The following is a 13,400-nucleotide window of genomic DNA, read 5'->3' as shown; positions in this document are numbered from 1 at the left end:
AAAAGTTTGAGTTGGACTGACCTGCAGTAACGACTTTCAAACACGTGGGGGCACTAAACACCCGTGCTGTTACCCACACTGTGAGGCAAGGTGGGTCAAAGGTCAATGTCTTTATGACGTCATTGATGTAAACAACTTGTATTTTGTTTGAACGTTAGCAGCTATTGTGACCTTTGGGGTCAAGTCACATTATTTCCTTTTTAACGTCATCAAGTCAGCTCACCCTGAACGATGCAACTCAAAACTTCATTGCAACCATTAGAAGGGACGCTGCGTTGCCAAGCAACCGCATCCTGCTGCTGATGTGATGGCGATGATGATGAAGCACACTGGATACATCTTGCAATGTTTTTATCTTTTTTATTGAAGCATCCTCAAACAGGGGGCGGGACATTACACACATATCCCACAGTGCATTAGTGCAAGTTAGAAAAGTCACATGACAGTATGACAGCAGGTAGAAACATTTAGAAAAATAGAACTATGGTACAAACATGAACATTGTCACATCATGCAGGAAGTCCTCCACCTCACCAGGAGGCCAAAAACACTTTCCTGCCGCGGCATCAAATTGCGGCGCTCACAGCCAGCGAGTAGGCAGCCATCATCTGTGCACGGAGCTGCTGCTTGACATGCACGCGGCCGTGTCGCTTCCGCTCGTCGCTGCGTGCGAAACACTTACCGCACACGTCGCAGGAGAAGGGCTTCTCGCCTGTATGCGTGCGCATGTGCGTAGTCAGGTGATCGCTGCGGCTGAAGCTACGCGCACACACGCTGCACTGGAAGGGCTTATGTCCCGTGTGGACGCGCACATGCCTGTTGAGCTCATCCGAGCGTGAGAAGCGGCGCTCGCAGCCCTCCACGGAACACGGGAACGCCTTGGCCTTCACGCCACTTTTGGCGGGAGCTCTCCGAGACACTCGTGTGCGTCCTGGCACATGCAGGCTGCCCAGGTTGACGGTGGGGAAGACGCCCTGCAGGAGGGAGGACAGGAGGTTGGCATCCAGGGTGGAGGGAGGGGGTAAGTTGGCATGCTGTCCTTCGGTACTGACGCACCAGTCCTTTATCCAGTCCTCCTCCTGCTTGACCTCACCTCGGCCACCTTCTTGGCTCAGCAGTGCTTCAATAAAGTCCGGAGCGGTTGGAGTCGGTAGGGAGTCGGTGCCGCTAATTGAGGTCGCAACGCTTTTGGCGCCGCAGTTGGCGCTCACCGGCTCGCTCTTAACTGCCACAGGAGGGGGTGTGGACACAGGTTGGTAAGTGGCGTCCCCCTGCTCCTCCATCTCGCTGCAGATTCCCACGATCTCTGTGATCATGTTGAGAATGGCATCCGCCGTGCAGCTCAGGTCTTCTGCCGGCTCCAACAGGAAGCTTCCATCGCAGTCAAGAGCTGGGGAGAGTGAATCCGAGTCGCTCAAATCGGAGAAGAAATCTGAGTCGGAGGCGTCAGTTCCCGGGGAAACCACTGGCGGGGGAGAGTGTGTTAGTTTTATGTAACAGAACGATGACGTGGATGACGAAGATGCTGCAACAGCACTCACCTGCCAGGTCCGACTCCACGCTGTTTGCCCAGGTGCTGCATGTGTCGTCCAAGTCGGACAGGAAGCTGTGATGGCGCTTGGGAAGCATGGCGGGAATTCCCTCTAAATGGTCTTCAGGTAGAATTCTGCTGCCGGGTTCCATCAGTCTGCTCGCTGGTGCCAAGGATGCCGAGCTCCTTCCCTCGCTGGCCGTTTTATACTCTGTCTCCTTGGTAACGCCACCACCGTCTCATTGGTGGAGAGCGGCGCGAGGGATTCCCCCCACCGAGTGCGTCGAGGATGCCCAAACATGGCTGACTTCCTGTGGTGACAGCGGGCATCCCCGTGCCATAAAAGGGTTTGTGGGCTTTCCTCACTGCGGCAGCGCATGTGACCCCCACTGCGGATACATGCATGATGTGTGTGTGTGTGTGTGTGTGTTTGTAAGCCGTTGCCATGCCAACGCCCGTTAGATGAACATGTGAACACGCAAACGACACCACTGCCTGCGATGCAGTGCTGCAGTAAAGATGTTGTTTCCATGGAGACAGACGAGCATATCCAACATGTCCAACATTTTTAACAGCCCGTGTTTCCATGGCAACTCTACAGCTTGTCCCATCATTGCCATGATCTGGGCCTTCCTTGTGATTGCCTTGACAACCTGATAACAGCAAGGTCGGCTGACGCAGATAAACATGCACACGCCAGCAACAACAACACACACGTGATCTCTGACAAGGTCAATGCAAGCATTAGATTTTAAAAGCCGAGCCGCTCCGCTGACATCCCATCATCATGTTGGCTACCATCTTAGTCGGGAGCAACTCGCCGCTCATGCCAGTGCTGCTCGTCCTTGCCGCCCTTGCCATCTTGGTTCTACTTGTGCCAAGCAGACCCAGGGCCACCATTCCTGGCCTGCCGTGCCTCCCTGTGCTGGGTAGCCTACCCTGGTTAGGAGGCGCCACCCCCCCGCACCTGCTCTTTACGAAGCTGGGACACAAGTGAGAACTTTGATCCCTTGAAAGAAGACCTTGCTGGAGTAAGCCCAATTGTTGTGTGTGTGTGTGTGTATGTGTGTGTGTGTGTGTGTGTGTGTGTGTGTGTGTGTGTGTGTCAGGTACGGGCCGTTGTTGGAGCTCTACCTTGGGTCGCACCGTACCATAGTTGTCAATTCGCACGTCCATGCCAAAGAAGTTCTGCTACAGCGAGGACGAGACTTTGCAGGCCGTCCCAGCATGGTGATGTCACTTCCTGTTTGCAGCACCACACTCACGTCAATGCACGCGCCACTCACACTAAGTTTGGGGACGTGGCTCGGCAGGTGACCACTGACCTGCTGACCAGAGGTGGGAAAGACATCGCCTTCGCTGACTACACGCCACTGTGGAAACTGCATCGACGTCTGGTCCACAATTCCTTGGCTCTGTTTGGTGAAGGAAACGGTCGCCTGCAGGAGATTGGTAGGAACTCGGCCCCTCACACCTTTTTTGCTATGTGACACTCTATCACATTAGTTCCTGACAGTTATGTCTGAGGTGGAAAGTCTGTGCACGGAGTTGTTGTCCTATGGGGGGCGTGGCTTCGACCCATTGCTTGCCGTGACCACAGCCATCACCAATGTGGTGTGCACACTGGTGTTTAGCGCTACCTATTGCCACGGCGACAGCGAACTGCAGGAGGTGATGCAATACAACGACGGCATCGTGCGCACAATTGCCAGAGGAGGACTGGTGGACATCTTTCCCTGGATGAAGGTACCAGAACCAGAACCGTTCTCTCACCTTCATGGATGCTTTGTGGCACTCAGCTGGTTATGGATGTATTTGTTTCAGACATCAAGGAACATATCGTGGTTACATTTGCACAATTTAACATTCTGTGTCCCAACTTAAGGGTGTTTTTAGATAAAAGCTGTTTATTGGCTGACTGTTATGCTTTTAGTGCCAAGTAAAAATTTGAGTTGCAAGCATCCGCGCCATTAGTTGCATTAGTAAATGCCACAGTGAACACCGTAAAATCCGCTGAAAACCTCTGGTCTTACTGGCTAGAAGTAGATTATAGATGGAGATCGACATAAATTTGTTTTTCCAACCATGGAAAGGAAGAAACTGTGCTGAGAAGAAGAAGTGGATGATAGTTTAGTTTAGTTTATTATTTCTTCGGTCAGTGGTCAACAAAATAAAAACAAGCAGTCATTGAATTAAAGAAATAAATAATCAAAAACATGACAGACCGTGCAGCAGACTTGGCAAAGCAATTGAAACGTATCACTGCTAGCCTGCACCATACTGAAGCAAAATGAGTCTAACACCAGCCAAGGATGTTAAAATAATAAAAAATGGCGGAAATGTATCCATGAAACTATGGAGAAGCTGGAAGGAGCTACCGTGGACGTCCATCTTTAAGGTAAACGCTGTACACTATTATGGCAATACTTCATAAATTACTGTAGTTGTTAGTAGTACATTTCTTTGTGATGTTTTTGTACAATATTTCTTATTTAAACTTTTTGTTTTTCCTTTTAAAAGGCATGCTCCATTTAAAAAGTGCTGCTTTGTGAGGCCAAGCACAGATTAAGATGACATTAATTCATTTCAGAGGGTGACGATGAAGTGTTTTGAGTTAAAGGTTCCATCACAGAACCAATTAATAAGCTTGTAAGCTAGGGTAATACAGTTTCTGAAAAGAAGTAAGAAGAAGCTAAGCTTATATTTAATTTTACCCCTTCTCCGCCGTGTCTTTTACTGATAATTCATTCACACCATAAGTTTTAAATGTTTAAGTTCACTTCCTGCATGGAAGACAGAAGATGTTGGAAAACATTTTTAAAAATGAAATGTGAATAATAAAACCAAAAAACACACACACACCCATTTAGATTAAATGTACATACAGGTCTGAAAATGTTGACCTAATTGTACACTTCCTAAATATATACCGGGTAGAGTAACTTACTGGTGATAGTCAAGGAATGTTATCCATCCATCTTCTACCACTTGTCTCTCTCGTGGTCGAGGGGGGCTGGAGCCTATCCCAGCTGCTCACTGGCGGAAGGCAGAGTACACCCTGGACAAGTTGTCACCTCATCGCGGGGCCAACACAGATAGACAGATAAGCATTCACACTAACATTCAGACTTTACTTAATATTCAGAGAGGGACAAGTGGTAGAAAATGGATGGATGGATGTCAAAATGACTTTGACTACATCAAGCCATTGTGAGTTGTGTCTTTTATTTCCTTATATTGGAGATTATGTCATCTTCAGTATTTATCCAGTTCCTTGATGACTTTGACAGCAAGTACTTTGGCTTCTTTAGCCTCTATTTAATTTAAGTTGCCACCTCTACGAGCCTGCCTTCTTGGGGATGTCAGCGTTTTGTCAGATGCTCATTGTTATAAACGTTTGTTCCCTTCAGTTTGACTCGCTGCTTCAGCAATGCCATCTTGCTCTTTTTGTTGGTGAACTTCATGATGATGACATGTGTGTTGGTATTCCTGCCAGACATCGGAATGCATGAGTCAATGTGTTGACACCCACATCCACCCCCATTTAGTGCAGAAAGCATCTTGACCTGCTCCTCTGTTATCAACTGCTCCGCCATTAGGCATCTGTGTTATCTGACGGCCAGTCATAATCACTTTGTTCATGTGAACACACTCTTGCAATTCCAGTATCTGACAATTCATTTGAGATATAATGTGATACTTTCCATCTCTTTGCTTCTTTAAAACCTTCAAATTCTACTCGAGTCCAAGCACTTTTCCTTCCAGTCCGTCCATTTGTTTATGAAGCATATACACTAGATTGCCAAAAGTATTTGGCCACCTGCCTCGACTGACATATGAACTTGAAGTGACATCCCATTCCTAATCCATAGGGTTCAATATGATGTCGGTCCACCTTTTGCAGCTAATACAGCTTCAACTCTTCTGGGAAGGCTGTCCACAAGTTTGCGGAGTGTGTTTATAGGAATTTTCCACCATTCTTCCAAAAGCGCATTGGTGATGTCACACACTGATATTGGTGGAGAAAGCCTGGCTCTCAGTCTCCGTTCTAATTCATCCCAAATGTGTTCTATCTGGTTCAGGTCAGGACTCTGTGCAGGCCAGTCAAGTTCATCCACAACAGACTCGGTCATCTATGTCTTTATGAACCTTGCTTTGTGCACTGGTGTTGAAAGAGGAAGGGGCCCGCTCCAAACTGTTCCCACAAGGTTGGGAGCTTGGAATTGTCCAAAATGTTTTGGTATCTTGGAGCATTCAAAGTTCCTTTCACTGGAACTAAGGGGCCAAGCCCAACTCCTGAAAAACAACCCTCACCATAAATCCTCCTCCACCAAATTTCACACTCCTACCCAGAGGTGGGTAGTAACGCGCTACATTTACTCCTTTACATCTACTTGAGTAACGTTTGGGATAAATTGTACTTCTAAGAGTAGTTTTAATGCAACATACTTTTACTTGAGTATATTTATAGAGAAGAAACGCTACTTTTACTCCGCTACTTTTATCTACATTCAGCTCGCTACTCGCTACTAATTTTTATCAATCTGTTAATGCACGCTTTGTTTGTTTTGGTCTGTCAGACAGACCTTCAAAGTGCCTGCGTTCCACCAAATACAGTCACTGGTGACGTTCACTCCGTTCCACCAATCAGATGCAGTCACTGGTGACGTTGGACCAATCAAACAGAGCCAGGCGGTCACATGAATTTAAACAAGTTGAAAAACTTATTGGGGTGTTACCATTTAACGGTCAACTGTACGGAATATGCACTGTACTGTGCAATCTACTAATAAAAGTTCCAATCAATCAATCAAAAGTGTGAAGGAAAAAAGACACTTTTTTTTCAACCGTACTTCCCGTCAAAAGCCTAAAGACTGACTGCACAGTTCCTGTCTTCACAATAAAAGTGCCGCTCCATCGCGCCTGCACTTACAAAATAAGAGTCTCCGAAAGCCAGCGCAAACAAGCTAGCAAGCTACGGAGTTTGCCGACAATGTATTTGGGTTGTACTTGTATAGCGCTTTTCTACCTTCAAGGTACTCAAAGCGCTTTGACACTACTTCCACATTTACCTATTCACACACACATTCACACACTGCCACACACTGAGGGAGCTGCCATGCAAGGCGCTAACCAGCACCCATCAGGAGCAAGGGTGAAGTGTCTTGCTCAGGACACAACGGACATGACGAGGTTGGTACTATGTGGGGATTGAACCAGGGACAGTCGGGTTGCGCACGGCAACTCTCCCACTGCGCCACGCCGTCATTTCTTGTAAAGTGTATGAAAACGAATATGGAAGCTGGACAAATAAAATGCCAAAAACAACCACTTTCTTGTGGTATTAGACAGAAAGGAGGAACTTTTTGTCTCCTCCATTTGAAAACGTGGACTTAATCAAGTCATCAGAATCAGGTAATATACCAATTTATACTCTTGTCTTCATGAAAGAAAGGAATCTATATGTTAAACATGCATGTTATATTCATTAAAACACCTTTAACATGTAAACAAAAACGGCAAAATAAATAAATATAAATTATATACAGTATATATCAATGTTTGTATATATAGATATATATATATATATATATATATATATATATATATATATATATATATATATATATGTGTATGTATGTGTGTGTGTATATATATATATATATATATATATATATATATATATATATGATATGGGTGTGTATGTTACTCATCAGTTACTCAGTACTTGAGTAGTTTTTTCACAACATACTTTTTACTTTTACTCAAGTAAATATTTGGGTGACTACTCCTTACTTTTACTTGAGTAATACATCTCTAAAGTAACAGTACTCTTACTTGAGTACAATTTCTGGCTACTCTACCCACCTCTGCTCCTACCACTTTGTGGCTGAGTTGCTGTTGTTCCCAAATTCTTCCATTTTCTTGACTTTGGAATATTTAGGAGCGAGGAAATTTCACGACTGGATTTGTTGCACAGGTGGCATCCTATGACAGTCCCATGCTGGAAATCACTGAGAGCGACCCATTCTTTCACATATGTTTGTAGAAACAGTCTCTATGCCTAAGTGCTTGATTTTATACACCGGTGCCAAGTGATTAGGACACCTGATTCTCATCATTTGGATGGGTGACCAAATACTTTTGGCAATATAGTGTATATCATCACAAAGTGTTGCAGTAGCCATCCACACTTCCTTAATGTGTTTTGACTTTCGTTTTGACTATGTGTACTGTTTGTTCAGCCTGGCTTCAATATTAATAAACACTGTTTTTACTTCTTGGTTATGACTTGATTTTCTGCTCTCCTCCACATCCTCGGCAAGGTGTTTCCCAACTCATCGCTAAGGGAGCTGCGGGCATGCATCGCCATGCGAGACCGTCTTCTGGCGCGTAAACTTCAGGAACACAAGGTGACAGCCGCCAATGGTATGCATCAGTACAAAGTTCTTAAACAGAGTCGTCAACAGGCGGCGCAGACTGATGGCGAGCCTCGAGACCTCTTGGATGCTTTGCTGAAGGGTCAAAGTTCACCTGGACCTGAGGGGGAGGCCATTACTGATGACCATGTGTTGATGACAGCGGCAGAGGCCTTCGGTGCTGGCGTGGAGACCACATCCACCACCTTGTTGTGGATCATAGCCTACCTACTGCACCACCCTGAGGTACTGCAGGTGCTGGCACACCTCACATTTAGCGCTCACCTACGAGTGCGGGGTTCGCATTTTTTGTCACCCACAGGTCCAGGAGCGTGTGCAGAAGGAGCTGGACGAGCAAGTGGGTGGCGAGCGACCGGTGTGTGCGGCAGATCGTGGCCGGCTGCCTTACCTGGACAGCGTCATTAACGAGGGAATGCGGATCAGGCCCGTCAGCCCTGTGCTGATCCCACACAGCGCCATGACGGAAAGCAGGTAGGCCCACAACATTGTTACTAGGGGTGTACCAATCCGATATTAATATCGGATATTGGTCTGATATCACCAAAAGAGCAAGCATCGGATTATATCTCAAATCTCTGATACAAACTGTAGGAGCCAGAAATGTGTAGATGAGGTCACGTGGTGTGTTACAGTTTGTATTCACAGAACGGAAGTAGGTGTTACTCGCTCCGAGGTCTTAATCAAGGCTCAAGTTGTTTGTTTTGCTCACAGACATTTATTTTAGCCACGTCTTCTTCACGTTACCAACGATGCCAAATATAATGCCGTCAGAACTAATAAAATGAGCAAACAGAACTTACAATTAGTCTGACATCCAATAACATAAAACACATTGATTTCACATACATATCAGAAAGAATCATACCTCATTGGCCTCATAAACTCCAAGGGAATAAAGTTTATTTTCAATCCGAGACTCCATTAACGTCTTCTACATCAAACACTTGTTGTCTCATGCTGCTTCCTTAATTCCGTCACATATTAATTGTCCCCCCAACAATGTGACCAAACCGGAACAAAAATATATTCCCCTCTCAATTTACATGGGTTTGTAACAAAAATAAAGTTAACATAAACTTGCATGAATTAACCCAAGGAAATACATTTTGAATCACATTATGTGTACAATATGAACTTATATTTATGCACTGTATTTATTTATTCTCACCAACTATGAAATTATATAACAAATATACATGTTGCTTCTGTCAGCAACTACAGTAGGTATCACATGACGTTAGAGGCGGGCACTATAAAAGGGGCGTTGTTACCTGCATTTGGCGTGGCGAGAAGAGAAAGGAGAGCTGAGTGACCATCATTTTTGTTGGCTATCGACGAACTGAGCAAGTTTCCTTTTGTACTTTCTGTGACTTCATTAAATCATTCACGACATTGCATCCCGGAACTCTGTGTGTGCTTACTGGCGAAACGGGAAACGCGTCAGACAAATACTAAACCAAACGTATTACTTTTAAGCAACAGGCCAATTCGGAGTCGCCATACAAGCAGTCCTACAATTCATTTACTTGTGCAAAGCTAACAACTGAATGTCCTTCACTAATCACACACACAGTTGGTCGTTTCTTGTAGTTCAGTCAAGTCGTTTACAAAAGGTAAACATGGTAGGCTATAGGTCATGAGCTAGCAGCTACACAACAGCTAAGCAGTAAGCACACACTAGCACACAAGCTAGATATATGCAGTAAGTGTTAAGTCCTTAATTGAACAATATTGTGGTCTAAAATATGACATTTGTCAATACAAACAAGTATCAAATAATTAGTTGCATATTAAAAAAATACTTACAGATACAAAGTCTCTAAAGCAGAGGCATATTAGAAAGTATGGCCTAGTGGTTAGAGTGTCCGCCCTGAGATCGGTAGGTTGTGAGTTCAAACCCCGGCCGGGTCATACCAAAGACTATAAAAATGGGATACCTCCCTGCTTGGCACTCAGCATCAAGGGTTGGAATTGGGGGTTAAATCACCAAAAATGATTCCCCTGCACGGCACCGCTTCTGCCCACTGCCCCCCTCACCTCCCAGGGGGTGAACAAGGGGATGGGTCAAATGCAGAGGACACATTTCACCACACCTAGTGTGTGTGTGACAATCATTGGTACTTTTTTTAACAAATGCGTCCGCATCAATCAGAAGTTTGGCGCAATGAATTACTGTGACCAGTAGGTGTCGCTAAAAACAAATTAGTACTCCACTTCAATTTGAAGACAGCATAAGTCCATTCCAGTTAACACATGGATAAGGTTAAATAATACAATAATATGGCTATTATTGTTTCTTCCGCCTGTGTTTCGTGTTGTTTTTCATGCCATTGTTCTCTGTTTAAGTAATTTCACTTGATCAAGCCTTTTCTAACACATCACACTACAAAATAATACAAGTATGTCTTGTGATTTTTGCTGTTATCGGATTCATATTAAAAATGGTCAATACTCAAAACTGCAAAATCTTTATCAAATCTTGATATTGAATTAAGTTGTTTCGCTACACTCCTAATGGTTAAGGTGTGTTTTGCGCGCCCGCACCAAACATTTTATTCTGTCCACAGCATCGGAGGTCACGCCATACGCCCTGGCACTCGCGTGTTGGTCAACATGTGGTCCATCCATCACGACCCCCACTGCTGGCACCGACCAGACCTGTTCAATCCAGGTAACGCTCATGTGACTCAGAGTAGCGATAACAGCAAGCTAAAAGACACCCGGTCCTTCCCAGATCGTTTCCTTGACAACCAAGGCCGGCGGGTCTCGCCCCCCTGCTTCCTGCCATTTGGGGCGGGACCGCGTACCTGTGTGGGCGAATCACTGGCCAGGCTGGAGCTTTTCCTCTTCCTGTCCTCGATGCTCCAGCGAATGAGCTTTACGCTTCCGGACGGGGTGTCCCCTCCCAACCTGCAGGGACGTCTGGGCGTAGTTTTGCAGCCACTACCTTATAAGGTTGCTGTCAAACCCAGGGGGGGCTGGGAAGTTTGTGGTCATGCTAACTAGCCAGAGAAGATTGTTACCTAACCACTCGTGATTTAGGGCTGTATAGATAATCTTTGATTGATTGACCTAATTATAAACAGCTAAACTGCAAGCTAATGACTGTTGACTGTTTTGACATCTATCAATAAACACAGTGTTTTACATGTGATCACTTTATTGAGTAGAACTTCATTTTGAGCACAGGTAGACATCAGACATCAATCGGCTTTGTAAGGTCTTCCCTGCCTTATTTTGACACAATAAAGGGTTATCAGCTTTCATAAACTGAAGCGCTAATCAAACACAAGCACTCAACAGCATCTGACTAAAGAGCCAAAAATTGAAAACAAAGATTTACTTCAAAGGTTCATCAGTTAACGGCACGATAATGTCCAGCAGAAACTTTCCTTATGCTGTGATTAGACAGCAGTAGGCTAGCAAGCGGTTGGATTAGCATTAGCTTGACGTTTGTTTTTGAGTTCTGACGGACAAAAGTGTTTTTTGTGAATTGTAAAAATTTAAAAAAATGAGAGATTTTAGGCTACACACTTAAGGTAGTAACCCTAACCAGCTAAAGAAGAAAGGTGGGACATTGCTGCAGGGGCGGGGCCTGCCATGAGAAGTAGGCTGGCGTTCATTGAGGACATCTCAGTTACCAGTCAATCATCTCATTATGCCGTCTCCATGACAACAACCACCTCGTTGACGTCCTCGGGGGGATCGCTACGTGTGGCCACACCTCTGGCGGGGCAGTCGGCGCTGTCATGGAGGCCAGATTTCTTCTCTGGCTCCGCCTCTTCCTCCCGGCCCTGGTCGTCTTCTACCTGGCAGCGGCACACTTCGATCCCAGAGTCGCCCGTCAGCCGCCGATGTCGGTACTGGCTCTCGTCTGCATCTACGTCGTCTTCGTCCTCGTGCTCCGCCTCCTCTTCGGCCTCAAAGACGTCCACGCACGGTGAGAAGAGCGTCTGTTTTGGCGGGAACAACCAGGAAGCTGAGGCGCGTGTGGGCGGGTCTGGCTGAGAGAGGGGGACAGCCGCCACGGGTTCGATGGTAATGTCAGGAGGTAAGACGGAAGGGGCGGGGCAAGCTGCATCTCTCGCATCTGGGTCTTCAAGAGGCGTGCTTGTGGGACTGCCGGCCGGCTCCAGAATTTCAAGGACTGTTGCCGGGGGAGATTCAGTTACTGGCGAAGTGGCACCGAGAATGAGGGCGGGGAGGGCGTGTTGCATCATGGGAGATGTAGCATCGAGGCCAGGAGAGGAAGGAGGCTGCGAGGAGGCACAGGCTTCCTCCGCTACGATGCTAAGAGAGAGGCCCCCTTGCTCACTAGGCGTGGAGGCGTGACTGGTGTCTGTCTCATAGGTCATAGGGGCGGAGAGGGAGGAGCTACACGGGGAAGAGGGGCAGCAGGAGTCACAGGAGCAGCTGGAGCTACAGGAAAGAAAAAGAAACATCACAGTGATGCGCCGTTGATACCACCATGCCGCCTCACCTGTCGTCTGAGCTGAGGGAGGAGGGGCCGTCGCTAAGAGGGCGGTGCTGCATAAGCAGGTGGGGGTCGGCTATGCGGCGGGGTTGCGGGTAACGTGGCGCCGTGAAGACAGAGCTGTAGGGGGGAGGGGGGGTGCAGGGTTGAGCTGCCACTTCCTCGTATGACGGCAGCTTCAAAGATGCCAGGAAACCTGCGTGCAAAGTCACATGTCAGTGCACGCCTTAATGCACGCCACGAGAGGGGAAGGGGCCTTACTGAGGTCCAGCACAGAAGAAGGGTAAGAGGCGGCACCCCGATAGGCCAGAAGACTGATCTCTTGTTGACGTCGCTGTTGCAGCACTTGCTGTTTGGCACGCCGATGGCGGTAGGTGCAGCAGCAGCTGAACACAATGAGGGCGGTCCACAGCAACCAGAACCCTGCGCACGTCACATAACCTCAACCGTTACACGGCAGCAACACAGGAGTGCAAATGTAGGCGGGACCACTTACACCACAGCTGGTAGTAGTACGTGCAGCAGCCCGTCTCGCCGCAGCAGTGGCCCGTCTCACACAGGTAGCCTCCGTTAGCGTTGGACCCGGGGCAGTAGCGTGGTCTCCCCAGCAGGGGCGGGCTGCCACCAGAGTGGTACTCCATCGCACCCCTGCCCCGCCCACGCTAGCCACTGATCATGCAGGCTAAACTGTGTTGCTACATTTCTTAGGTTTTAGGATTGACACAAGAATTCTGCTCCCAGAGTCACAATGCTAAGTTAGCTTTTAGTTGCTAACTGCTAGTAGCCTCCAGGCAGAACATGATGATGTTTTTACACAACTGACCTTATACTCTGCGCCAGGGGCCAAAATTCAGTTCGGCACCTCCCCTACCGAGCTAACAGGCTAAGTCCTGCTGCTGCTAGAGGAGACAAGATAGAGGCCTGAGAGGCAATCCCACCTGCAGAGAGACAAGAC

The 13,400-nt window shown here is 47.0% G+C and overlaps 3 protein-coding genes across 5 annotated transcripts in view; 1 reads left to right on the top strand and 2 right to left on the bottom strand.

Annotated features, from left to right (window-relative positions):
* Positions 1-374: 374 nt before the first annotated feature.
* On the bottom strand, positions 375-1,685 carry LOC133606485 (uncharacterized). Its single transcript, XM_061960493.2, has 2 exons — positions 1,542-1,685; positions 375-1,465 (listed from the first exon to the last, which is right to left on the bottom strand). The coding sequence occupies exons 1-2, from the start codon at positions 1,681-1,683 to the stop codon at positions 567-569; spliced, it is 1,041 nt and encodes a 346-aa protein (XP_061816477.2). The 5' UTR covers positions 1,684-1,685; the 3' UTR covers positions 375-566.
* Positions 1,686-2,301: 616 nt separating this feature from the next.
* cyp17a2 (cytochrome P450, family 17, subfamily A, polypeptide 2) lies at positions 2,302-11,125 on the top strand. Its single transcript, XM_061960489.2, has 9 exons — positions 2,302-2,524; positions 2,641-2,761; positions 2,845-2,983; positions 3,048-3,277; positions 7,858-7,944; positions 8,002-8,196; positions 8,273-8,442; positions 10,539-10,642; positions 10,706-11,125. Exons 1-9 carry the CDS (start codon positions 2,319-2,321, stop codon positions 10,975-10,977), a joined length of 1,524 nt encoding a protein of 507 aa, XP_061816473.2. The 5' UTR covers positions 2,302-2,318; the 3' UTR covers positions 10,978-11,125.
* LOC133606484 (uncharacterized) overlaps positions 11,114-13,400 on the bottom strand; it is a 37,009-nt gene continuing 34,722 nt past the window's right edge. For 2 of the 3 annotated variants that reach the window (XM_061960492.2, XM_061960490.1), the window contains exons 2-5: positions 12,942-13,383; positions 12,707-12,868; positions 12,452-12,641; positions 11,114-12,390 (exon numbers count right to left, since the gene is read on the bottom strand). In XM_061960492.2, the coding sequence (XP_061816476.1) occupies positions 11,628-12,390; positions 12,452-12,641; positions 12,707-12,868; positions 12,942-13,086 (1,260 nt within the window). In that variant the 5' untranslated portion in view covers positions 13,087-13,383 and the 3' untranslated portion in view covers positions 11,114-11,627. The remainder of the gene's footprint in view (positions 12,391-12,451; positions 12,642-12,706; positions 12,869-12,941; positions 13,384-13,400) is intronic. The other variant, XM_061960491.1, reaches the window with a different exon arrangement.

The sequence above is a fragment of the Nerophis lumbriciformis genome, linkage group LG05 (genome assembly GCF_033978685.3).
Source record: "Nerophis lumbriciformis linkage group LG05, RoL_Nlum_v2.1, whole genome shotgun sequence".
Classification (NCBI taxonomy): domain Eukaryota; kingdom Metazoa; phylum Chordata; class Actinopteri; order Syngnathiformes; family Syngnathidae; genus Nerophis; species Nerophis lumbriciformis.
The sequence above is the reverse complement of the archived record's forward strand: the minus strand, read 5'-3'. Positions and strand labels throughout refer to the sequence as shown.